We start from the raw sequence: 27429 nt of genomic DNA, 5'->3' as shown, positions 1-27429 counted from the left end.
CTGAGGCATTTCCGGGACAAGATGGCGGCGGGGCCGAGCTCGGAGCGGAAGGTGGTGCAGCAGGACGAGCTGCGGCGGCTCATGCGGGAGAAGCAGCGACAAAGCGCCGGGAAGAAGCGAATCGAGGCGCCGTTCGCTAAATATCCTTTCCCGGAGCTTCAACGGCCTCGCGTCAATAGCGCCGGGGCTGGTGCCTGGCGCGAGGACCGTGTGTCTCCCCCTCCGTGAGCCCGGGCCCGCGCTGCCGGTCGGTGTCCAGCTCTCAGCCGGTGCCGGGTTGGTCCGCGCTGCCCCCCCCCGCGCCCTCCTGGGTCGGGGACAAGCCGGGACTCTTCTGAGTTCCCACTAAAAGCCCCGAGTTTGCTGATCCCGTCGTGCGGCCCAGGGGAACCCTGCCACCGCCTCCCCCCGAACAGTGACCGGCGAACAATCGCAGGGCGAGGGGCTGAGTTCCCGAGCAGCGTGGTGAAGATCTGAAGGGATTGTTCCTCCCGAGGAGGAAAATCTCCTTCACGTCTGTCTATTTATGCTTTGCCTTTCACCAGCTGGGACAGTAAAGCTGCCAGTCAGTTTGACATTTCTTTAGTCATAAGGCCTGATTCGCCATCAACATCTACAAGCACTTGCCCCGTCTGAAATCTCATTAAAATCAGGGCAGCTCTGCAGAAGTGCAGTGGTCTGTACTATTGGATTATGATATAGAATGAAAGCTGTAAATAGTAAATTATAAATCTTGTCTACTTGAATGCATCACAAATACTTTGAAATTACACATCTACTCTTATACCAGTTCATGTTCTAGTAGTCCTGCAATGACAGTGGCTTCTAAACTTTATTGGTTCACATACCATCTTACAGTATTGTTTTGAAATGGATGGTACACTAGTGGTAACACAATTTGAGCACTCCAGCATAGCACAATATAGTGTTTTGCTTATAAATTGAAACACTTCTTTCATGATAAAACCCTGAAATGTAATAGTAATGGAATGTTTTAAAAATACTTACGCTGTGGGTTTCTCTTCCTCAGTGTGCCTTTGAAAATGGTGTGTGAAAAGTGTCTACAAATTAGAATTTCAGAATTATAATTTTGAAGGTTATGTGTGATCTTGAAATATTTCCTCAACTTCAAAATGTACATATAATCGTTTAGGGCACTTAAGCTGTACGTTGTGCAACACTCAGATTAAGGGTGAACTTTTGTGGCAAACACACATACTAGGGAAACAACACAAAGAGGTAAGACTTTGAAGATATAACAAGATTTGTGAGAGCAATTTTTAATCTTTGTGTTTGAGTAACTTGTACGGATTCTAGATTAGATAGCAGGTGTGATGATGGGAACCTGTGCCATTTAAAAAAAAATTGTACGTTGATGAAGTGATAGAGTGCCACTATCTTTTGGGGGAATGAGCCCCCCTGTTATGACATTTACAGGGCCATATATGGAATCTATTTGCAAATTGTCAGTATTTGTAATTTAAGGTAATGGTTACACTTCAATAAGTGGCCCATGTCAGCTAACTTGAGATTGCAATTTTATAGTCCTTCAGCCAGTATAGATGCAAGAGCTGGAGCCCAAGCCTATACTGCAATTTTATGGCCCCACACACCTGAGTCAGCTGACACTGGGCCAGATGCAGGTTTTATTTTTTTTTCATTGTAGACATACCCTTGAAAACATTTTCTGTAATTTTAAAATGTAAACATCTGTTTAACAACTGTATGTGTCAAGTTAGCTGAACTCCCAGGTGATAGGTACTTGATTTTCTAAGGAGTATTATCAAGGTGCATTCACATTAGAAAAAATGATGGGCTTTTTTTTTTTAAACCATGTGTTAGTTAATACACATTGATTATGTGGTAAAATCCTAGTGTGGGCAAGACAGCTTATTTTTTTCACTTACTGTAGCAGGTGTGCCTCATGGATATCTTGACCCGCTAACACATGTGAAAACTACAAGCTGCCTTGTCAATACCAGGATTTTAGTATGCATTTATTACTTTGTGTTAGCTAGTATGTGGTTTAAAAAAAAAACACTTTTTTTTTTTGGTTTTTTAAATGAAGGCAAGGCCTCAGTGAAGCAAGGAGCTGGCTCTTATATTGGTGGAGTGCTAATAATTGATGGCTTTAGGCTAGATCGTGGATATAAATGCATTTTAAAAAAAAATTCAAGCCTGTCTTGTACCAATCAAAACAGCTACTACTGTTTATAGAAAATTCAGAGATTAAACTAAGTAGTTCAGCTATCATAAATAAGCCTGTGTGGAAGTTATGGATTCTGTTTCATCTCTTTAAACAGACTATCTCTAACTGTGTGACTTTTTTGGGGACTTATGCATGTGTATATTGAGTAGTCATGATTGAACAAATTTCACTGAGCTGGCACATGAGAAACTGGGTTGCATGGGAAGGTAAAAACCTAAAGTTAAAAGTACTGGGTTGTCAGAGAAACATGGATTCTGTGATCTATTGTTTATCTTGTGGGGTTTTTTCAGTGAAAACTTACATAGCTGATGGTGTCTGTGCACTTCTGCCTTTTTCTGAGCAGAAAAGCAGCACTTAAGAGAGAGCTGCAGGTTTCTCTCATCTTCTCCTAGCACTACCTCTGCTGTGACACTGAACTGTAGGTGCTGATGGTTTTAAACTATTAATTAAATGTTAGTAAAGTATTTTAAACTCTTGAAATTCCCTTGTTTTGCAGTTAATACTTATGGCCTGTGTGTGTGTGTGGTTTTTTTTTTTTTTTCCATTAATAGATTATTTTTACCTTTTTCCTCCCCAAGATGAGACCATGATTTTTCACATAGCTTAACATGACAAACCACTGGCTCCAGTCATGAGTATGTTGACTATCCTAAAATAAGTGCACCTGTTGCGTGCTAGGTATATGCGAGAGCCAGAAATTGGGGGATGAATTTCAGAAGAATGAAATTCAGACTTTCCCATGAACAGCCATGATTCTAGTAACAATGTATCTGAGTTCTTCTTGCAGTCAAGAGATGATTTTTCACTTCTTATTTATTTTGTTTTTTTGCTGGGCCTCTTTTTTTTTTCTTTTTTTAACCTCAGGATAGAATTTACAAATATTTTTTGTAATAATTATGCAAAGGAGAACACAGTGGTCTAACTTCAGGTCTCTTGAACCTTTGTTAAGTTAAGGACTCTTTACTTAGAAGCTAGCATGTGACTATATTATAGCATAATTCTCATTTGTAAAAAAGAAAATTGCTATATATGCATTGCAACTGGCAAATAATCTCTCTACCACCTAATCTTCTTTTTCAAAAAAGATCTGGACCTCAAGCACACCTTGTAGCAAGGCAGAAAAAACCATTTTATTTCCAATTTTTAAGAGCGTATGTACTAACAGATAATGGCATGAGAACAAATTAGAGAGATGCAGGAATATATAATTTGAAAAAATAACATAATTTATTTTATACTTTTATTTTTTAAATTTAATCCCAATCCTGTTGTTGTGTAGATTTAAAAAAAAAATATTGCTTTGAGTCTGATGTGATTGCTGTCTTGAGGTTTTAGAATATAATGCATTGTTTTGGTACAGACCCTGACAGATATCTGAAACTCATATTTTTCCAACCCTATCCATAGGGTTCAGGTAATGGTGACTTGTGATGTGGACACTTCTCTTTTAGAAGCTGAAGTGAACCTGTCGACTCATTTCACTCAGGCCACTAAAGGGCCATCAGATGATAGCAATTTTAGGCAGTACTGACCTGGATCACGTTTAAATCAATGATCTAAAGGTGAAAGACCCCACTGTCAATCTCTTGAACCATCATATCTGTTCATTTTTTTAAAAAGTGATTATATCACCAATCCTAGCATTTATTATATAGCATTTACAGTACCTATAGCCATTGAAGTACCTGTAGCTTTGGGCAGGTGTACACTACTGCTTAGGTCGATCTAATTTACATAATTTAGGGGTGTGAAAAAGACTTTCCCGAGCAACGCAGCTACAGCGACCTAAGCACTGTTCACACCAGTGCTGTGTCGGCAGGAGATGCTCTCCCACCAAAATAGCTTCTGCCTGTCATGGATGTGGGGTAATTATGCTGATGAGAGAGCGCTCTCCCATTGGCATAGAGTGTCTTCACCAGATGTGCTACAGTGGCACAGCTGCATTGGTGTAGCTGCACCAGTGTAGTGCTACTAATGTTGACCTGTCCTTTCATTCCTTACTTCACCTTAGATCAGTAGATCTCAACCAGGGATTCGTGTACCCCTGGGGCACACACAGGTTTTCCAGGGGTACATCAGCTCATCTAGATATTTGTTTGGTTTTACAACAGGCTACATAAAAAGCACTAGTGAAGTCAGTACAAACTAAAATTTCACATAGACAATGACTTGTTCTACTGCTGTCTATATTAGACAAGAAATGTAAGTGCTATACTTATATTCCAACTGATTTATTTTATAATTATAAGGTAAAAATGAGAAATGATTTGTCATTATTAATGTGTTGTGACATGTATTTTTGTCTGATTTTGTAAGCAAGTAGTTTTTAAGTGAAGTGAAATTTGGGGTATGCATTCACATTAGTGGAAGGGGTACGTACAGTAGTCTGGAAAGGTAGAGCCACTGGCTTCATTACCTCAGTTGTTGTAAGCTTGATTATGTCAATTTCAGTGTTTCAGAGGTGTGCATGTTGTAAAAATGTGTTCTGTAACTTACTGAAATAAAGGTTTCTAAATATTCTGAACTTTAAACTCCAAGGCCTGGTCTACAAGTATAACAAAGTGGAAAATAGGAAATTAGATCAGTATTAACTACATCGCTCAGGAGTGTGAAAAATTGATGCCCCTGAATGACATAGTTAAACTGACATAACCCCTAGTATATACAGCGCTAGATCAACCTCAGCGTAGCTACCACCCCGGGGAGGTGAATTATGTACAATGACGGGCGAAGGTAGGTAGCAGTGTAGGTAACGTCTTCACTGAAGCGCTACAGTTGCACCACTGCATAGCTTTGAGCGTAGACAAGCCTTATGCCAGAGTCATTTTTGAGGTTTTGAAAAAGTCTCTTGAATTTTATTTGCTGATTCAAACTTCTTTTTAACAGAAAATTGCAGAGTTAAAAGGTGCTAAAGAGACAGTGCCTGGGCCTACAATTAGCATATCATCATCTCATCCTACCAAAAGAAAAGTTTCTGACACAGAAAACCAAGAAGTAAAGAGAACAAAAGGTAAAGCAATAAATTAATTCAGTATTTGTGGTACTGTTGAACTGTAATCCGACTTTCTATGTCTTAAAGGAGAAAAGCATTCATGAGAGAGACAAGGTGGGTGAGAGAATATCTCTCTATGGACCATCCTCTGTTGGGGGAAGGTACAGGCTTTCAAGCTACACAGAGCTTCTTCATGTCTAGGGAATAAAAGATAAAACATCATGTTCATTGTCTCTCTCATAACCTGGGACCAACACGGCTACTGCAACACTTTCTCCTTTATGGAAGAGGGAGAAGGCAGGTACTCTGACTTCTCTGTTGATGTTAATTTTATTTATAGATATATGAAATTAAGGTAAATGTGTTTTTATTTTTATGGAAACAAACGTGATTTGAAATTTGATATCGGTGAAGCTATACTTCCACACTTCCAAAAATACTAATTGTAATATATTTTCCACTGTTCTGACAGAAGCAATTTTCTTAACTTCACTTTGTTATACTAGCTAATGGCCTTACTGTGACTGAGGGATGAATAAGAGCTAGATCCTGCAAATGGCTTTGCATGAGTGTAGGAGTTGAGACTTTGCACATAACCATTTCTGTAACATTTGTAGTAGTATCATATTGACTCAACTTGTCAACAGGATGTCATGGTTAGGGCCCTACCAAATTCATGGCCATGAAAAATGCATCAGGACTGTGACCTTAGATTTACCCCATGAAATCTATCTATAGTGGGGGTGGGGCAGAACTGGGGGCATCCAAGCCAGGGACTCCTACCATGCACCGGGCTACAGTGCTAGTCACAGTGAGGCTAGGGAGAGATTCCTCTTCCCCTGCATGAACGCACTCTGGAAGAGATCAGACCCGGGAACCTAACTGGCTGCAAGACGTTCCATGGCTGGTGCCTTCAGAGATGGGCTTTTCTCCTTTGTGTCACTTCTGCACTGCCTTCAGAGCTGGGCTGGGTTCTGAAGGCAGCTGCCGGAGAGGTTCCCAGAAGTGAGCCTGATCTCCTCCGTAATCCTGAAGGGACTTCCTCTTCCTTTGCATGGCTGTTCTCAGGCACTTCCCCTGGCTGCAGGAAGTTCCACCCTCTTCCCCTGCTTGTTTACTGCCCCCAACGCTCCATAGCTGTGGGGGAAAGGGGTCATTGTGCTCCTTTCAGATGCAATTATTAGCTTGTTTCAGTTTAAAAAAAAAAAAAAGTCAAACGTGACAGGATATTTTGATTGACACTTTAGGACAGCAAATAAAAGTCAGGGCTCAACTCACTGATTGGTAGATATGGGCATTGGGGTGGTTTTCTAATGTAGTGATCTCAATTGGTATCCTACCGGAAGACAAGTGAAATTACTTTAAAATGAGTGTCCAAAGCAAATAAAAAAATCTCTATAATTACTGCAGCGGATCATGTGAAACGGTTTGGAAGTCAAATTCCACATGCCAATGGTGACAAACTATTTTGTACAAGCTGTAATGTTTCGACAGAACTCTGAGACCCATCATTTATTTAGAATGGAACTTGTGGATGCATTTGCAAGTGCTAATATACCACTGGAAAAACTTGATTACCCAAAGTTGCATGAATTCATTCAACTGGACATACAAAATTCCGGTTGCTTACCAAGTGCGAATCTACAACAGGACTACCTTCCAAAGGTTTTTGCTGCACATTTTGAGAAAAGGAAGTCTCAAATTAATTCATGTGAGTCTTCTGAAATTATTTCTCATGAGTCCACTGATGAGCAGGACAACTGTGTACTGCACGGTCTGTTTGATTTTATTTCTGAGAAGGCCAAAGATATACAGACAGGAAAGCTAACAGTGCTCGCTGACTACATTTACTTGGATGCTGTTAACTACATTATGATGTAATAAAACCATTTCAAAACATGATGCAGACTTTGTCAAAGTATCCGCTTTCATAAGCAGCAATGCAACTTGCATGACGAAATCTTTCAGATCTGTTCTCCAAGGTCTATTGCCAAAAGCTGTCTATATTACATGTAATGGACATATAATTTCTCATGTCAGTGAGCTGTGGTGATGAGTTTGGTGAAGTTGATAAACTGGTGAGCTACATTAAAAAGATCATTAAATGCTGACCTAGCTGCAAACTTCGATACAGGCAGCACATTGCAAACATGACTGAAATTACTTAAATCGGGCAACAAATAATTGCACTTCCCCTAGAGCCAGCAATTTCTTGTTGGAATTCCTGGTTTTGGGCTTTACAATATCATGCAGCTCACCTGAAGTATTTCTCAGGTTTCATCTCAGAAGAGCTACCACTGACATGAAAAACACAGGTTTTAACAGTCCTTTCAATTCTTCTAAACAATGCACAGCTGAATGAGGAAGTTCAGTTCCTTGCCAAGAATGCTACAGGACTGATGGGCTTAATCACTTGGTTCGAATCTCGATATGTCACAATCCACCAAGCTTAAAACCAAGTAATGGATGTACTGTTCTGGGCTGAAGCACAGTCAAACGAAAATCACTCTGATAATGCTGAGTTAAATGCCAATGTTCAGCGGGTGTTTTTTTGCATGGCAAAGAAGCTCAGAAAACACTACTGCTATGGGGAACTGTCAAGCAATGTAGCAAAAATGGCACAAAAGTTTCAACAACCTGCAGCAGGGTTCCTAAAAACGGGGCATATTTTTGACCCTGCACAAATACACCTGTTGATGCTGGATTTAACTTTGCTTAATACAATTCCTGGCTTTGACAAGAATTGTAGGCTGGAGATTCCTGCTTACAAAAAGATTGCGAAAGAAGTGGACTGTACTTTGCCTGAGCTACAGTTTTGGAACTCGGTGGAAGGCAGAATTCCCCACCTTGCAGGGCTAGCTCGGCAGTGTCTGACAAGTCCAACAAACTCCATGAATGCAGAGAGAGCTGTGTCTAAACACAGACAGGTGTTTTTGGCGCAGAGACAGAATGAAGAAAGGCATAGTTGCTGGATGCTCTGAGAGCGGCCATGCAGGCAAAGAGGAAGTCCTGTCCCTCCCCAGCTGGGCTGGGACTAGCAGCTAGGAGCCCCTAGCTGGGGGGCTCCCAGCAGCATGGGAAAGATCAGATCCACCTCCGGGAGACTCCCCCAGCTGCAGGAAGCCCCATGGCTGCTGCCTTCAAACCCAGCTCAGCTCTGAATGCCACCCTCACTTCTGTGTTGTCATCTCATGAGCCCCCCTTTTGGGTCAGAACCCCCACAGTCACAGCACTCTGAAGTTTCAGGTGTAAACATCTAAACCCCTGAAGGTGACTATTTTTAAAATCCTGTGACTGTGAAATTGACCACAATGTACCATGGATTTAGTAGGGCAATAATCATTTGTATAAGGAGTATATTTCCGTTTGTTTTTTTTATGTGGCAAAGTTGATTACATAATACTGATTTTTGATTATTAGCTTATACAGCAGGGGGGATCCAGAGACCAGAGGTCGCTGCGGATGGCACGAGGGAGCCCCATTGTTCCTAGCCACCAAGGGTGGCAAGAGAGAGCCCCGGAGTTTCTGGCTGCTGCAGGGGGGAACCCCAGCAACTCTCAGCCACTGTGGATCACTGGGAGGCTCCCCAGAGGTCCTGGCTGTCACCGGAGGCGGGAGGACCCCCTGCAGCTTGGAGCTGCCAGTGGAGAGAGGCTCTGGAGTCCCCAGTCCCTCCCCTGCCCCACAGCTGCCCAGGCTACCCATTTTGTCAGACGTATTTTTAGTAAATGTCAAGGACAGGTCACAGGCTTCTGTAAATTTTTCACTATTGCCCGTGACCTGTCTGTGACTTTTACTAAAAATATCCATGGCAAAAATGTAGCCTTACTCATCATTATAAATATAACTTTTGTTTTGTTTTTTTCTCATCTTTTGTTTAACAGCAAAGCAGTCATAAGTCGACTCTTGACTATTTTGCAGGTTTAAATGACCAGCCACAGACTTCTGCGTCTGGGTAAGTAGATCTTTTAATTTACCTGTTTGTGCAGCCTTTTGCCAGCTACAGTCCTTCTTTTTGTTTTTTTCCTCTGCACCTGCAGTGGGTAAGGATGTAGATACCATGAGCCCCTCCCTCATATAGTCTTGATATGGGCACAGACCCATAGTTTAGCAGCAACTTTTTCAGCTGCATGAGCAAGATAAAAATCATAGGAGTGACTCAGAACCAGTTAGAAAACAAGTATTCCCTTACTGTCATTACAGGGCCTTACTTAGTGATGAATGTACAGTCTTGCCCTAAGAGCTCAAAGCACAAATCTTAATCTTTTTATGTTTTTGAGAAAATTCGAGTTAAATTTTAGAATCCTTTTAGTCATTCTATTGCTGTTTTCTAACCCGGGGGTAGAGGGTGAGGAGAGAAATATTTGAGGGTGAGGAAAGCTATGTGACACTAGATGACACCCTGCTAAAAACGTACTTGAAAGCTGCCTGCTTTGTACGCTTGTCCTGTGGTGACATAGAGGAATACAGTCTGAGGTAGGAGCTTGACAATGCATGTTTCTCTTGTTTGCTCTGATCGTGCTTAACCACTCGAGCATACAGTATGCTATCTGGCCCTACATAGCTGCAAATGGACAGCTAATTACCCAGCCCAAGTAAATCTGTTAGTTTTTATGGTGCCACTGGACTCCTTGTTGTTTCTGTGGATACAGACTAACACAGCTACCCCCTGATACTTATCCAGCTTTAGTGGAAGCTACAAAATGAGCAAAGTGCAGGATAAGTTAGCAAGCTTAAAAAAAACACATGGGAAAGAAAGAGGCGTAAAAAGATAGGCAGCATGAGAGAAAATGAAAAAAGATGATGGTGACTGAAATTGGACATTTTGTTGTGCTTCCACACTGATGTCTGTTTCTTTCTAACATTTTTCCTGCTATAAAAAGTTTTGGATCAGATAAGTATACATTGAACCTCATCAGGCCACAAGTACTGCCTGTGAGATAATGGAGTTTACCCTTCAAACCTTATAGAGCTCAAACTTGGTTGTCAATGTCACTTTTCTGAAGAAGAGACTTGAGCTCATCTCCACTGAGACAGCCTCTTGGGGTTGTTTACGCTGCGTTTTAAAACCCGTAGTAGCAAGTCTGAGTCCAGGTCTAGAGAGTCAGGCTCGTGCTATGTTGTTAAAAACATCGACGTAGATGTCCAGGCTCAGGCTGGAACTCACCTCCCTTCCTGGGCTTCAGAGCCTGAGCTCCAGCCCAGGCCACAGTGTCTACCCTGCTTTTAGTTTTTTTTTTAGTGCCTTACCGTGAGCCTCTTGAGTCTGAGTCTATAGACCCAGGCCCTCAGACTTGCTGCCATGGGTTTTAAAATGCAGTGTAGGTGTGCCATAGGCAATCTATCAGAGCGAGACAGGACTTTTCCTTTGTTGGGTAGGGTTTGCTCAATCTTATGCTGAGTACTCACAGAAATTACACAGTTGTGGAACTTTTATTTCTTTAAAATCTGTAGTCATGGGTGGCGGGTATCAAAGGCCGTGGGAGGTTGTCTCTCTCCAGACAGCCCTGTGTGGCCTTGCCTGTGCTCCATCCTCAGGCCCCCGCCTTCCTGGTGCTATGCTGCAGTGGGCTCTTTCCTTTTGGTCCCTGGCTGGGGCTAATGGCAGCTCCCTGTTCTTTGGGGTAGGGTGAGGGGCTGCATCGCCCGCCCAGACAGCGCTCTGGGGCTGGAGCATGGGACACCACTTGCCTGGCACTCTTGGACTGCGGGCACTTGGGCGCCCAGGGTTTTTTGGTGGGCGGGGCTTTAGGCAGAAGAGGCAGGCAGGGCAGGAGGCTAGCCTCCCCAAACCCGGGGTACACCTGCCACCCGTGTTTGTAGTGATATCAGTCACTGCAGTGGCTATTTTTAAAAGGCCCAGTTTCCTTTGTATGTTACATTAACATCTTAAAAACACAAAGGCCAACGTTTTCTACCTTGGATGCTAAAGTTGTGCTTCAAATCCATATTTAGGTGTCTAATTATGTGACCTGAATTTTCAGAGCTGCTGAGCTCTTACTGACTTCAGTGTGTGGGTGCTCAGTACCTCTGAAAATCAAGCCTTTTATTTAGATGCCCAGTTTAGACAACCAGCTTTGAAAGTGTGGGTCTCATTCTTGATATTGGAAATGGGTGAGATGTAATACATATGAAAAATAAAGAACAGTTTATTATAATTTTATGCTACCAAGGTTTAGGTAACTTTAATAGAACTGCTTTATCATGAGTTTCTTTTCTTCCCTGTATGTAAAATATATGCACATTGCTTTGTGAATATGAAACTGGTATCTGAAACCATGTAGCTTCAGGGGACATGATAGGGCAGTTACCACTTTGGTGTGGGACATCGGTTTTTTTTAAACCCTTTTGTTCTGTTCTGCAGATTCTAATACAGAATTAGTACAATAAATGTGTTTGTAGCACTGACCTGACCATATCTGGTGAGCTTAAAAAGAAAACAATAATTACATGTTGGTTTCTAGGTGGTGGTGATTTTATATTACACCTGCAGGTACACTGTTCAGTATATTGCATTATCTGTAGGAGATGCTTAGGGTTCACAAAGTAACTGTATTTCAAACATTGTTCTGTAACTGGTTTTGTTCAAGTACAAATATTTATAGCTTGCGTCCTTTCCTAGGCTACCCACAGATTTTTTTGATAAAGCAGAACGTGCAGATACAAAAGCATTGCCTTCAAAGGGTCCAGGTCCCAGTTTACTGACAGGAGATTATGATGAGGAGGAAGAGGAAGAAAAAGACACTACTAGCAAATCACCCAGTGTGCAGAAAAATGAAATTCCACCCACAGCTCAAGAAACAGTAGCTAATGCTCTACCAGCAGGTAACTTTGGACTGTAAAATATAAAATTCAGTAAGAAGAAATTGTTGACTATTTTATTGTAAATTATGCTGGTAGGTATTTTATAATTATTAGACATTTGAAATAGCACTGATGGGTATGTTCTATTTGGGGTTTTCTCCTTGTTAATTTTATATTTATGGAAGTATGATTTTTGTCAGGTGACTGTGCTAAACTTGTCCATGTGAAAGATTCTTGCCAATGTATGTCATTATACAATATTTTCCTAGCATCCCGGTAATATTATGTTGCAATTGTCTTTCATTGCAGTGATGTTTGTAGAATTAAAATATGTAATAATGTGTACAACATACTAATTTGAGCCACCCGGTGAAGTATTGACTGGCTAGTTTTGTTTCTTGATTAACACAAATGATACTAATTTAAATTCCTCTTTAGTCAAAACTTTGTGTAGAAGCTTGAAGCATAGGTCCCTTGTACATAAGGTCGTGTGTGTCTTTTCTCGTAGATTTCTTTGACAACAAAACAGCTGCGCCCATTGTCTCTCATTCAGGGTCTATTCAGAAAGCAGAAGTTCAAGAAAAGGTAGTGGAAAGGTAAATTAATCAGATCAAATGTTAAGAGGAAATGCAAATAAGTTTCACTCTTCCAGATAATATACATAACTTTGACCATATTTAGGTCTATCACTTTGAACAGGTAGAAGATTCGTCTCACTTACAGCAAGCTGTCTTGTTTTAAGCATTCCAAAAGATTTTCAAAAATAGGAACCTAAAGTGATGGGAAAGCATTTGGGTGCTCACTACTTTTAAAAACACCTAGGAGCCTAACTTCCAGCTCTGAGTTCTGGAATATTGACTCAAACCTATTATCTACTCAGCTCCTTATGTGTTTGATAAGATTTAGCTATAGAAACAAATTTTGTTGATTTAACATCTGCTGCATGTGGAAGAGAAATGAATTTTTTTACATTTCTAGTTCTTCATCAAAAATATACTGGTCTTTACTCTTGACATTTTATTTTGGAATTAAAGAGTACAGTAATAAGCCCTAGATCAAGAGAACTGTCCGTTATTTTAACATTTCAGGAAAGAAAACACTGCAGAAGCTTTACCAGAGGGATTCTTTGATGATCCTGAGGTGGATGCAAGGGTAAGAGATCCTTTTGTTTGTTTTTCTTCAGACCTAAGGCATGGCTACACTTGCATATGTAGAGCACTTTGAGTTAGACCAGCCTTCGTAGAGCGCAGTAGGGAAAGCGCTGTAGTCTGTCCACACTGACAGTTGCCAGTGCACTGGCATGGCTACATTAGCAGCTCTTGCAATGGCCACAGAGAGCACTGTATTGTGGTAGCTATCCCAGCATGCAAGTGGGCTGCAACGTGCTTTTCAAATGTGGGGGGAGTGGAATCTGACAGAGTGTTGTGTGTATGTGAGGGGAGATAAAGTGGGTTTTTGCAGAGCTGAGAGCATGTCGGCATGCTAGCTTGTAAGTTCTGACAGCAAAAGACACCGCTCTCCCCCCCCACCCGCCTCTCTCTCTCACCCAGCATTCCACAGTAATGGTTGCTTTGTCTTGGAGCAGATAAGCAGCCAGCTATCAAATGGAGCTTTCAAAGGGCATATCCAAAACAATGAAAAGAGTGGCCACTTGACTTAAGGAAATTATGGGACAGGGTCAAAATTCAAAATGATCTGGACAAATTGGAGAAATGGTCTGAGGTAAACAGGATGAAGTTCAATAAAGATAAATGCAGAGTGCTCCACTTAGGAAGGAACAATCAGTTTCACACATACAGAATGGGAAGAGACTGTCTAGGAAGGAGTATGGCAGAAAGAGATCTAGGGGTCATAGTAGACCACAAGCTTAATATGAGTCAACAGTGTGATACTGTTGCAAAAAAAGCAAACGCGATTCTGGGATGCATTAACAGGTGTGTTGTAAACAAGATACTAGAAGTCATTCTTCCGCTTTACTCTGCGCTGGTCAGGCATCAGCTGGGGTATTGTGTCCAGTTCTGGGCACTGCATTTCAAGAAAGATGTGGAGAAATTGGAGAGGGTCCAGAGAAGAGCAACAAGAATGATTAAAGGTCTTGAGAACATGACCTATGAAGGAAGGCTGAAGGAATTGGGTTTGTTTAGTTTGGAAAAGAGAAGACTGAGAGGGGACATGATAGCAGTTTTCAGGTATCTAAAAGGGTGTCGTCAGGAAAAGGGAGAAAACTTGTTCACCTTAGCCTCCAATGATAGAACAAGAAGCAATGGGCTTAAACTGCAGCAAAGGAGATTTAGGTTGGACATTAGGAAAAAGTTCCTAACTGTCAGGGTAGTTAAACACTGGAATAGATTGCCTAGGGAAGTTGTGGAATCTCTATCTCTGGAGATATTTAAGAGTAGATTAGATAAAGGTCTATTAGGGATGGCCTAGACAATATTTGGTCCTGCCATGAGGGCAGGGGACTGGACTCGATGACCTCTCGAGGTCCCTTCCAGTCCTGGAGTCTGTGAGTCTGAGTCTATTTCCAGAGGCTGATCAGAGCGCAGTAATGCAACACCTCGTTCACACTGATGCTGAGGTGCTCCATCGGAGGCACATCAAACGTTATTCTACTCACCGAGATGGAGTACCAGAAGCGCTCTAGCTATGGAGTCTCAGAGCACTCTGTGCCTTTCCAGTGTGGATGGGTAGTGAGCTAGTGCGCCCGGGGCTCCTTTAATGCGCTGTAACTTGCAAGTGTAGCCAAGCCCTTAGTAATACTCAGGGTAGTGGGTGAACCCTTCAGTCCAAAATAAGTGAGAGTGACTAATTAAATGGTTTTGTGTTGATGTATGTGAAAGTATTAGAAGCAAGAGGAAGACAAAGGACAGGGTAGGCCCATTACTCAATGGGGGGGGGGACAATAACAGAAAATGTGGAAATGGCAGAAGTGCTAAATGAATTTTTTTTTCAGTTTTCACCAAAGAGGTTAATAGCGATTAGACATCTAACATAGTGAATGCCAGTGAAAATGAAGTGGGATCAGAGGCTAGAATAGAGAGAGAACAAGTTAAAAATTACTTAAACAAGTTAGATGTTTTCAAGTCACCAGGGTTTGATGAAATATCTCCTAGAATATTCAAGGAGCTGACTGAGGAGATATCTGAGCCATTAGTGATTATCTTCAGGTAGCCATGGAAGATCGGAGAGATTCCAGAGGACTGGAAAAGGGCAAATATAGTGCCAATCTATAAAAAGGGAAATAAGGACAACCTGGGGAATTTCAGACCAGTCAGCTTAACTTCAGTACTGGGAAAGATAATGGAGCAAATAATTAAGCAATCAGTTTGCAAACACCTAGAAGATAATGTGATGAGTAACAGTCAGCATTTATTTGTCAAGAACAAATGGTGCCAAATCAACCTAATAGCTTTCTTTGAGAGAGTAACAAGCCTTTTAGATAGGGGAGAAGCGATAGATGTGGTATATCTTGACTCTAGTAAGGCTTTTTATACTGTCTTGCATGACCTCATAAACAAACTAGATAACTACAACCTAAATGGAGCTACTATAAGGTGGGTGCATAACTGGTTGGAAAACTGTTCCCAGAGAGTAGTTATCAGTGGTTCACAGTCAAGTTGGAAGGGCATATCGAGGGAGGGCTCCACAGGGATCAGTTCTGGGTCCGGTTCTGTTCAATATCTTCATCAATGAGTTAGATAATGGCAGAGAGAGTACAGTTATAAAGTTTGTGGACAATACAAAGCTGGGAGAGGTTGCACGTGCTTTGGAGCAGGGGTTCTCAACCTTTTTCTTTCTGAGGCCCCTCCCTCAACATGCTATAAAAACTTTCACAGCCTACCAGTGCCGCCATAACTGGTTTTCTGCATATAAAATCCAGGGTCGGCATTAGGGGAGTAGCAAGGAGGGAAATTTCTCGGGGCCCCATGCCGCAGAGGGCAGCGTGAAACTAAGTTGCTCAGGCTTTGGCTACAGCCCTGGATGGTGGGCTTGAGGCCCTCAGCTGCAGTCCCACACGGTGGGGCTTCAGCTTTCTGCCCTGGGCTCCAGAGAGTCTATTGCCAGCCCTGCGTGGCAGACCCCCTGAAACCTGCTTGTGGCCCCAGACCCCTGGATGAGAACCACTGCTTTGGAGGATTCAAGGAGATCAGACGATTACTCCAGTTTGTCCAGAAGTAAATAGGATGAAATTCAATAAGGACAAATGCAAAATACTCCACTTAGGAAGAAACAATCAGTTGCAAACATACAGAATGGGAAATGGCTGGCTAGGAAGGAGTATTACAGAAAGGGATCTGGGGTTCATCATGGATTACAGGCTAAATAGGAGGGAACAGTGTAACACTGTTGCGAAAAAAAAAAAGCCAACATCATTCTGGGATGTATTAGCAGGAGTGTTATAAGCAAGATATGAGGAGTAATTCTTTGGCTCTACTCCATCCTTTGACTAGGCCTCAGCTGGAGTATTGAGTCCAAATTTGGGCACCACATTTCAGGAAGGACGTGGCCAAATTTGGGGAAAGTTCAGACAAGAGCAACAACAATGATTAAAGATCCAGAAAACATGACCAATGAGGGAAGATTGAAAAAAAAATTGGGTTTGTTTAGTCTGGAAAAGAGAAGACTGGAGGGGACATAACATTTTTCAAGTACATAAAAGGTTATTACAAGGAAGTGGGAGAAGAATTGTTCTTCTTAACCTATGAGGATAGGACAAGAAATGCAGTGGGCTTAAATTGCAGCAAGGGAGGTTTAGTTTGGGCGTTAGGAAAAACTTCCAAACTGTCAGGGTGGTTAAGCACTGGAATAAATTCCCTAAGGAGGTTGTGGAGTCTCCATCATTGGAGATTTTTCAGAGCAGGTTAGACAAACACCTGTCAGGGATGGTCTAGATAATACTTAGTCCTGAACTGGGCTAGAGGACCTCTCGAGGTCCCTTCCAGTCCTACAATTCTATGATTCAATGTATATTAATTTAAGGACATGGAAGGGAAGATTGCTAACAGTGGGGTCTGAGCATCCTTTCAGACTGAGTTTATTCTTGGCAGTTATTTGCAGTACAGCTTTCTCATGGTTTAAAGGGAGTTTTATTGAGGTTAACATGTCTGCTGGATGTTAGGAGTGAAGATCTAAGTAGATTGCTGTGTGATGTACAGTACTAGCCCACTCGAACAGCAAGCTAGTTCTCACCCTTTCTTTTTGCTGCCCTAGTAGAAAACATTTTTTTGGCTGAGGGAGAGGGGTCATGAGAGGTTTGGGGCCAAAATCACCATAAAAAGTTGAATTTTTGTTCTGGTCCAAATTTACAACATCTTGTATACCAAGTGATGCCCTTATTTTGTATTCACTCATGAAAATAGCATAATTTTCTTTTGCATGTCTTCCAAAAACAATCTATTTTTACATTTGTGCATAAAATTGACTGACTGCAAATTTGATAGCTGTGCATATCTGCACAGTCTCATATTGCTTTGTAAAATTGGCAAACCATGGGATGGGCTGGAAATTTTCTGGAAAATTATTTTTTTCATGTAACATGTCTCTGTATTGAGCATGCCTGAGAATTATCAACACTCTTGGTGTGTTGATGATTTTACCACATGGTTTATAAAGCAAATACTTGCAGCCGCCGTTTTACTGTGAGATGATGCCGTAGATGTTTCTAATGTCTCCTTATTACATGCTTGTATGTGCAGAAGAACTATTAATATAACACAGCAATAATGAATGCTGCTAGAAAGCAGCCTCTTGTTTAATATTTTGTATCCCTCCACAATCCCACTCTGATCTTTACCAGCCTGTACCTATTTTATTTTCTCTAGTGGGATGCTTTCAGCATTGGCCATGCCTCTAGGTATGCTTGCATGTGGCATGCCTAATAGCTTTCTTCACGCACCGAGAAATGGGGATACTTAATTTTGAAGAATATAGTTGAGAAGGGTAATGTATTTTTTGTAAGTGATGAATTGCTCTACTGCAGAAAAGTAATTAGAGAACTTGCTGCTAGAACTGCTGTAACCATGCTTGGCACCTGAGGTGTTAGCCTTGATACTAGGTCGAAACACTGATATCTCAAACTTACATGTTTGCTGTTACCTGCAGTTAGCACTAGCATCAATGATATTTTCCTGCCACTCTCCATGAGCCCTGCAGGAGCTGGAAGATGAGTAAGAGCTTCATGTTGTCTGCACCAGCGTAATGTGCATAGTATAATCTGTAGAGTGTTTAGAAGTTTGATCTGTACTTGGGGGAAACTTAAAATAACCATTTATTTTAAAATGAATCCTTTGTGTTGCTGGTGTAGTTGAGGTGCTAGGGGTTTGGGCTATTGATAGTGGTGTCTAGAGCTGTGATTAGAGTGATGTGCAAGTGAAAAAGGGGAGAGTGTCATGCAGGTGATGGATGCTGTGAGCCAGGGACAGTCTGCCAATGCATAGGCAGTGCCAGTTAGTGGTCTCTCTTTGACCCAGGTTCTTAATGCAATTCACAAGCATGTAGGCTGCTATATTTGTTCACTGCCAGTGGCACAAAGCTCTTGCTAATCAACTCCTTCCAGTTTAGCTCATATGGAGAGGAGGAGTGCCACCACATTGGTGGCGCTGTAATCTCAGACTCTGTTACAGTGGTTCTAGGCAGGAATTGCAGACAAAATGTTCAGAGGTGCTGCCTGTTTTTGCAATTTTCTCTGGTTTTGTGTGTTTAAAAAACACTGCTCTTTGAAATCTAGTATTAATATCTGGGGTTACTAATGCATTTAAATGTTTGATCAGATACACACTTCAAGGACAAATAATTCTGTCATGTTAGTGTTTTAAGTTTATTATAAGGAATACAAATAATCATGACTTACAAAAGGTAAAACCACAATACATAACAATACAATACATCTATCCATGATAAGAATAACCACAAAACAGAAATATGGAATGATGGAAGTGTTATATCTCCCAGCATGTAGTTTGCTTTCAGACTCTTCAGTTAATACTATGACTTATTTTATACTGTTGCATATTGTCTGATCAATCGAGAACAAAGCATGTAAATGACTGATCATTTTACATTATAAGGATTGCCGTATTGGCAAAAGACAGGAATGGATAAAAGGAAAAGAAAGCTAAAGTAGAAAGGAAGTTCCACAAGTTATTTTATTCAAACTGTTTAGTTCCTCTTAACTCCATTACTCATCCCAAAGTAGCATAGAGTAAAGAATGGTGACCCAGACATTATTAGTCATCAAGCACATGATTCATGTCACAACCTCTGGTGAGAGAACTAATTGTGAGTTTTGGGCGTTTCTGTTACCGTCTTTGATTATTTGGTTCATTTGCGAGGATGCTGTGCTACAAGCACAAGGCGTGACTGTGATCGCCTACATTCCTCCCGCCCTCCGTGCACTCCCTTGTGTAGGAAGAGCTAATCTCCCAGCAGACACTACACACCTTTTCTCCCAAATGCATGCAGATCCTGTTTCTTCATCCCACTTCAGTTCCAACATTATTTTTGCAGACAATATTCCCACCATTTCTAGAGTCAGTAATTAATGTTTGGTATCATTGGAAAGATTGGATTAGCAATATTAATGGCAGACTGCTCTAACAGTTCTTATGCTAGCCCCTAAATTGAAGTATAGGGGCAACAGTCAAGATGGTAATCAAAATTGTGATTTTTTTTAAAGGCAGATATCTCAAAAAACACTAAGACTGGGATGTGCTGCTGTATGCTGTTGGACAGATGGGGATTCACAAACTATAATTCCATGCAGTGGTAGCAGGACATTGAAAACAGTCAAAAATAGAGGCTATCATATTACTAGATAGGCCAGGTTGCTTTCAGCATCCCAAATATCTTGTGCCATCCATTTGTGGTTAGCTGCTTTCCCTCAATATTATAATCATACATTTTGTACAGGCAGTTTTCCATTTAGGTCTAGAATCAGATTTTTTCTCCAAAAGCATGAAAGGTGACTGTTTGTTTTTATAGGCATGATTTGAGCCAAAGCATTTACTTGCTGTCAAAACTTTCTTAGTAAATAGCAGAATATAAGTTTTTTTTTTTTGTTTTTGTTTTGTTTTGTTTTGTTTTGTTTTTTTCCTATTGGTTTTAGAATGCCAGTGAGACTCATTAGGCAGTTGCTAAAGAAGTTTGGTTTTTCACATTCACTAGGTGCGAAAGGTTGATGCTCCGAAGGATCAGCTGGACAAAGAGTGGGACGAATTTCAGAAGGCGATGCGACAAGTTAACACGGTAAGTGATGGAATTTATCTTTATTGCTTCTAAATACGATACATAATTGGAAAAACTGCCATTTCATGCAGCTTGGCAGAGTGAGTGATATACTGTATTTGACTGCTTGTCACAATGCAATGTGCAGTTAAACACACTTTACAGCTGAGTGAAAGGTCCCCGCATTTTACACTCAAGGAAAAGTTAAGTGGAAAGAGCGTTTGATGACAAACATATCTAATTAAATACGCTAGGCTGGATTTAAGTGAGATAGCAGGCACACCTTGACAGTTTCCCATCTGCAGGCAATGGGCCATATTCCTAGCTGCTGCTTCAGAAAAGTTGCCTATAGAAACATTTAATTTTAAAATCTGAAAATTACACCTCTCTCTAAACATCTTAACCTCTGTAAAAGCTACAAGAGTGTTTGTGGTGAATTTAAACTTGACAAAAAACACCCCTAAAATTGGGAATATTTTAGAGGAATTTACACAGAACACATCCTGATTAGGATACAGAAAAACTGGGGCCAATTTCTTACTGCTTAAGGTTGCATGAAACCTTGTATAAGAGTCAGATTTTACACCATTCTGATGTACACTGTACAGGACATTGTGGTAGATACTTGCTTCCTTTTAATGTTTTTAAATTCTTGAATTGAAAATAATCATAACTGGTACAGAACAATTTATCATTACTTGTTAAAGCAGTACTATACAGTAAACTTTCATACAAAAACTAATAGTGGATACATTTTGTTAACATTAACCATTTAAGCAATTCTTCAGCATAGGAAGGAATCTTCTCAGTTATGCGTGGACCACTGGTTGCATAGCCTCTCCCAGACATTCAGATTTGAGAAAGTATATGCTGAAAAAAATAACAGGTTAGAAATACATTGGAATCAAGTGGGTATAGTTAATACTTCTAACAGGCTTACTGTGCATAATTGGTAAACACCAAATGTTGTATGTTTTGTTGCATCGTAAGCCTTTTGATGGATGCATTTGGCTTTATATTCTGTTTCAAAACAATTTTTAATATTGAACTAAAAAATTCAAAAGGAGAAGGAGCTAGACTGTTTAGGGATTTGGTGTAGCATTTCATTCTGTTCTTTTCACTGAACTTTAGCCCAAGCCACACAGACTTTTCCTGTATGTCCTGTTAACATATCTCTTAGAGGAGGGAAGGTCTACATAGGATTGTGACTGTTACAGCATACTTTAATCTCTTGCTTTTAATTTCCAGTATGCTCTTTTACTGAAAAAAAGATCAAATGGGCCTAAACTTATGCACAGCTTTCCTGGTTTAGATTTCAGAAGCAATAGTGGCAGAAGAAGATGAGGAGGGACGTTTGGATCGTCAGATTGGAGAAATTGATGAGCAGATGTAAGTAGATCAGTCTTTATCAAACTTTGCTTTCTGCTCCCCCTCCCCCGAAAATGGGTATATATGTGATAAGACTCTGAATGCATGAAGTTTCATTTGTAACCTGCCATGTCAATGCTTTTAAATATTCACTGATCAAAGTGTTTGAATTTAAAAAACAGTTTGTTTCCTGACAATGAAACTTTTTTAATACAATGATTCATTTGGGCAGCAGCACTATACGGTGTTTACTGAGACAGACTGCACTGGGAGCTCTGAAAACAGTAGGTAAAGGCAGAGGCACGCCCAATAAACTATAGGAACAAGGTTCATGTTTTCCTACGCTCCATCTGTGGCTTCTGCATCATGTAGAACTCCAGTGAAATGACTATCTTTGATAACCATACTCTTAAGCAGCTTTTAGTAGACTGAACAAAAAATTACGAACATCATTTTCATGTGATAATTCATGTCTTAATTCTTGATGACTACCTGGGCCCTTGGCTCTCATGGCAATTATTTGAAAATGTTTTCTGAATGATGTACCTTGTCATGTGAACCCTCACTAGCTGCAATGTTCCATTGAAACAGTTGGACATACATTAGTCTAAGCTTCAGCAAGATCAGTGAATACAGTCGTTTTGCATTACATGTACAGTTCACGACAGAGCTATTGATTGAAAGCAAAGGAAAAGATGGTTGGGGTGTGTGTGCGTGTGTATGTGTAAAAACTAGCAACCATCTTTAAGCGAAAAGGAGATGTTCACACTGAAGCAATAGTTAACCAGTGTGGCAGAGTTAGAAGCTACTTAGATGGTATTAATGATGATCTCAAAGTCAAGTTGCTTCAACAGTCATCTTGTAATTCTTGGGAGAGCTTTGAATAAGAGCCTGAAGGTGTTTAAACAGTCCCTTTTACCATCACAGTTTAAAATCTCATGATTACGTGGAACCAAATTGAGGAATTTGTAGGTAGCTGCAAAGGTTATTGCTATTGATGATTTATTTTGTCTGAAGTAGAAGTCCGTGTGGCCAGACTTTTAGCTTCATCTTATATTTAGAATAGCATATTTGAATGCAGGCAATGTTCTAATAGCCAGTGAAGCTTTTTGGAAGCTGTCGTATTTTCTAGAGCAACTTTTTAAATGGAGTACATCCTCAGTGCTGGGTGGGAGTGCCTCCTGTGAAGCATCTTAGACATTTTGTGTTCAGTTCCAGAAGCCTGTCTTTGAGTGTGTGTTCCAATGGGCTTTCAAAACTGGTAATACAACTGATGGTTGAGAAATGGCCGTTGTGGTTCACTCCTCAGCATCAATTCAAACTAACCTGGTAAAGCTGGTGAAATAGTTTGTGGACTGTAAGGTCAACTGCCCTTTAAAACTGATGGTATTCTAGATCAAATGAAGTATCACAAAGTGCAGGTATACTCTGAAAGTAACTCTCTAAACATGACATTATGGTGTTCAATGGTCGAGTCCATGATTAGGATCCAGCTTTAAGCTCTTTTCTCTGTATTGAATCTACAGGGCTAATAGGAGTGACAAGAAGTAAAAAACTTATTGAAATCAAGTAAGTAGAATTTGGTATTTGCAAGGAACAGATCCTGTTCACTAGTAAGAGTTATCATTTTTACATAGTTATTTTTCAGAGTCAAACTGCACTTTAAAGCAAATGCAAAATCTGACAGCCAACCACAAGTTTTTTTTAAGATGGTGAAGTGCCAGGGCTACAACACTTTGTCAGGCTTCCATTTAAATGTACTACTTCTGTGTGTCATAACGGATAGCAATAAAAATCCATGTGCTCCCCTTTCCACCTCAGGTGAAATAACATCTTAGACAAAAATTGAGAAGATTGGTTTGAGCTTTTTCCTTCTCTACAGAATTTGATCAAGTTGTTTCATATTTTTGGTATTTTTTTAATCAAATTATCACAGGATTGTGATTTGATCTGTTGGTTTTGACATCTTTGTAAGAGAAGCTATGACCAAGGGACTCCACTTCTTCATTCTGCTTCCACAGGGCTACAGCAAAATGTTAAATAATCAAATGGGTCTATTGTGAAAGACTTATTTGAATTTTAATGTTTGTATGTCTTTCAGGTTTTTTGACAGAAGGAGCAGCATTCCCAGTATTGTGGGAAAATCAGTTTTTTAATTGGCAAAGGCCATAAATGTTAACTAACTCTTTTTACCTTTCTACAGTGAATGTTACCGCCGTGTTGAGCTGCTGCGTAACCGCCAGGATGTAATGAAAGATAAATTTAAGGAAGCCATGAGATTAAGAGCAACCCAGGAGAAAGAGAATGAGGATATTGGTAGTGAAGATGAAGGAGAATTGCAGGATTTGCTGTCCCAAGACTGGAGAGTGAAAGGGGCTTTGTTGTAGCATTTCAGTGGCATACTCATATTCTGTTGATCTGTGGTATTACTTTTTATCAGACATTTTTGTTAAAATATTTATTTTTAAGAAGGATCTTGCAGATACTATTGAGGTTAACTGTAAAAAATATGTCCGTATCTCTGTAGGTCTAAAATGGAGTATTTTGTGTAAAGGTTGTATATTATAAATGTTTTACAAGTTTAAATATAACTTTCCTATTAAAATTATTTCCTACTAAAATTATTTTAATGAGCAAGTAATTTTATAGTCAACATAGACTTCTGGAAGTGTAACATATACTAAATCAGTGCTTTGAGTTGTCCTGTGCTGTAGTTCATACCAGCCAGTGTACAGTGTTCTTTCAGATAGGAAACTCAGCTTTATCCACTACGTTTTAGAAGTTACTAGTAAAATGTAGCGTGTTGGTCGTCCAATGTTTTACTCTTTCATATGTAAATGACCTAAGAATCCAGAAATATTGAGCAACAGATTGTGGAGAAGTTGTAATACTCTGCTCTCCTGCCATGCTACAGTGGGCATGCATGTTGCAGAAGACTGTGCTGGACTCAAATCTGTTTTCGTTAATGCAGTTACAGACTGGAACGTGTGAAAACTCTTGAGCAGAGGGTTGAAATGGGTATGCAACTTTGAGCACTGCACTGGAAACCTAGGTGGCGTTGGAAGAATAACTTCAAAATAAACCTAATTTATTTTAGTTGTAAATATTGGAAGCTTTCAAGGGAGCCTTGGAATTCTGTTTTCTTTCTCTCAAGTGTGCAAATGGGTAAATAACATTTTAAAGTTAAGAACCAGTGAACAGGACAAAATTGAGGTAACATAAAAGAGGAGCAAAAAATGTACTGAGATTCAGTATGTACTGGCTAAATTAGAGCCAGATTCTATTTTTTAAAAATCATATGCTCTTTGAGCTTTAAAAGCCCCTAAAGCCCTCAGATTTACTGAGCTAGCAGGAACTTCTGAAAATCTGTATGGATTTTTCAGTTCGGTCCCAAGAAGTAGAGTTTTGGAAAGACAGCTTATTTTTTTTACTTCAGGTTTTGGAAAAGGTTATATGTTTGGAAATATATTACAAGGTTGGTTTGGAGAGGAAGAAAAAAAACGAATAGAATAATCTTACCACAAAATTAATTTGTCAGTCTGGGTACAGGTTGTATCTACTGACCATCATAGTGTTTTATTAAGGGAAAAGATGTTATTGCTCACTAAAAGTAAATGTCACTTTTGTAGCATCTGTCACAATGAACATTGTGTGTGAGAACTGTTGCCAGATTCTCTTGACTCTACTTTACTTCTCCTACTTTACACATTCCAGCCATGTGTTATAACAAAGTTGTGAAAAGTAAAATTGATACAGTGCTTAACAGAACAATAGATCACTGTGTTCTGACCACACATACTGGCCTGCATGCTTGATATTTTTTGCTCAATTTTGTAATAATTACAAAAAACAAGCACAACCAATAATTCTATAAAAATTTCAAGTATAACTTTGCAACTAATGATCTCTGTCATTGGTAATATCCAGAAATTTGGCAAAAATGGTTTCCAAGTGTCACTAACTTATAAACAGAAACGTTCAAAAACTAGAACAACAAATCTTGAACAGTGTGGCAAGTTACTGATTTAACTGGCAAAGAATAAACATGGCAGTATATTACTACTTTGAATTTCAGTATTACTGGATGCGTATCATACTGCAATGAGTGAAATAGTGAGAGTAGGTCCCCTCTTGTTTAGGAATGAAAGTTCCTGCTCGGAAAGATGGAGGTAATGAGAATGGTGGTTTAATGACTGGCAGTCTTGCTATTTTCTGTAAAATAAAGTTTCCTTCATTTTCCATAAATTCTGGGAAGTGTGTGATGTACAATTTTCCTGCTGCATACTCTTTCCCCCAACCTCCCCACTAGTCCACTAAGGAGAGCTGCACAGCCTCTTAATTTTGATATTAGAGAGACAAAGTGGGTCAGATGATATCTTTAATTGAACCAACTTCTGTTTGGTGAGAGACATAAGCTTTTGAGCTTACAAGGAGCTCTTCTTCAGATCTGGAAAACTTAATCAGTGTGTCAGTTAAATATAAGGTGGAACAGATTGAGCATAAATAGTTAACAAGGATTTCAAGGGACCATTGAAAGGTGTAACTATTTATGCTTAACAATCTACTCCACCTTATATTTAACTGTGGTACTCTGATTACTCTGTGGCCTGGTCTGCACTACAGTTAGGTTGACATAAGCTACCTTGCGCTGGCCTAACTCTAAGTGTTTACTGCACTAAAATGTAGCTCCCGCTGATGTAACTCTCCCACTACATCAATTTAGGCATTTTCTACACTACTACAGTAAGTCAACCGAAGTTACGCTACTCCAGCTACATTAATAACGTAGCTGAAGATAACGTAGCTTAGGTCAACTTACTGCAGCGTACACTGTGCTGCATCAACGAAAGACACTCTCCTGTCGACTTAATCATCTTCTTGTGGAGAACCAGAGTTGACAGGGAGTGCTCTGTGGTCGATTAGTGGGTCTGCACTAGACCTGCTAAATCAACCCCTGCTGCATCAGTCACAGCAGCGTTGATCCCTGGTAGCTATGGCATCAATAACTGCACCTCCACGAGAGGCATAGAGTTTAGGCCAATGTAGTTAGGTTTATGCAGTGTCAGTGTAGTCATTGCATTGCTTACATTGACTGTTACTGCCTTTCAGAAGCTGTGCCACAACGTCCCACAGTGACAGTTAAATTAGTGCAAGGGCTCCTAATGAGGATGTGCACCGCTAACATAAGAAGAGTAGTGTGGACATGCAAAAATGATTTAATTACTGCAGTGGCTGTACTTCAACATAATTTAGGTTTACTTGCCGTTTTGTAGTGTAGACTTTCCCTAAGTTCTCCAGACCTGAAGAAGAGCTCTGTGTAGCTCAAAAGCTTGTCTCTCTCACCAACAGATGTTGTTCCAATAAAAGATATTACCTCCTCTCTGTAATATCCTGGAACTGTCATAGGTACAACACTGCATATTTCTAATATGTTAATACTTACCAGAAGTAGGTTGAAGCCAGCACACCAGTTTCTGGTTGTCTTGTGTTTAGAGAACCAGAAACTTTTGTATGTCCTGTTTAGTTCCCTCAGTGGGATCTAGTATGTTTCCAAGGACTGATTTGATTAAGGGCCAGATTTGTCATTGGTCTTAACATTCTGATCAGAGAAAGTGGAACAGACATGGCTGATTTTAAGAACAGAGTGTATAAAGAAACATGAATGTACACTTCATTTTTATAACAAATTATTTTGCATGTCTAACTTTATAATTTTGTGGTCTTCAGTTTTCTTCATTTTGTGCATGTTTGAAGAATATTTCTTTAATGTATGTATGAGGAATTGGGAAGGGAACTGAACATTAAAAACAGTACAGCTGGCAAAGTCTCTCTC

The 27429-nt window shown here is 40.2% G+C and overlaps 2 protein-coding genes across 4 annotated transcripts in view; one reads left to right on the top strand and one right to left on the bottom strand.

Moving 5' to 3' along the window:
* ZNF830 (zinc finger protein 830) lies at nt 1–27423 on the top strand. 2 transcript variants are annotated; one of them, XM_030551521.1, is made up of 10 exons: nt 1–140; nt 1140–1239; nt 5096–5219; nt 9123–9156; nt 11824–12026; nt 12514–12601; nt 13094–13157; nt 20169–20249; nt 21541–21617; nt 23800–27423. In XM_030551521.1, the coding sequence occupies exons 1-10, from the start codon at nt 22–24 to the stop codon at nt 23981–23983; spliced, it is 1074 nt and encodes a 357-aa protein (XP_030407381.1). In that variant the 5' UTR covers nt 1–21; the 3' UTR covers nt 23984–27423. The 2 variants fall into 2 exon arrangements, with proteins under 2 accessions (XP_030407381.1, XP_030407382.1); XM_030551522.1 differs by lacking the exon at nt 23800–27423 and adding an exon at nt 23123–23775.
* Nucleotides 20256–27429, bottom strand: part of LOC115646061 (poly(rC)-binding protein 3-like) — a 519652-nt gene continuing 512478 nt past the window's right edge. The window contains exon 14 of one of the 2 annotated variants that reach the window (XM_030551519.1): nt 20256–21098. In XM_030551519.1, the coding sequence (XP_030407379.1) occupies nt 21038–21098 (61 nt within the window). In that variant the 3' untranslated portion in view covers nt 20256–21037. The remainder of the gene's footprint in view (nt 21099–27429) is intronic. The other variant, XR_003998920.1, reaches the window with a different exon arrangement.

The sequence above is a fragment of the Gopherus evgoodei genome, chromosome 2, assembly GCF_007399415.2.
Source record: "Gopherus evgoodei ecotype Sinaloan lineage chromosome 2, rGopEvg1_v1.p, whole genome shotgun sequence".
Lineage (NCBI taxonomy): Eukaryota > Metazoa > Chordata > Testudines > Testudinidae > Gopherus > Gopherus evgoodei.
This window is presented reverse-complemented; position numbering and strand designations above follow the sequence as displayed.

Coding starts and splice junctions, on each gene's coding strand:
- ZNF830 (XM_030551521.1), top strand. CDS start 22: ATGGCGGCGGGGCCGAGCTCGGAGCGGAAGGTGGTGCAGCAGGACGAG. Junction 5,220..9,122: donor AGAAGTAAAGAGAACAAAAG/GTAAAGCAATAA, acceptor ACTATTTTGCAG/GTTTAAATGACCAGCCACAG. Junction 12,027..12,513: donor AGCTAATGCTCTACCAGCAG/GTAACTTTGGAC, acceptor CTTTTCTCGTAG/ATTTCTTTGACAACAAAACA.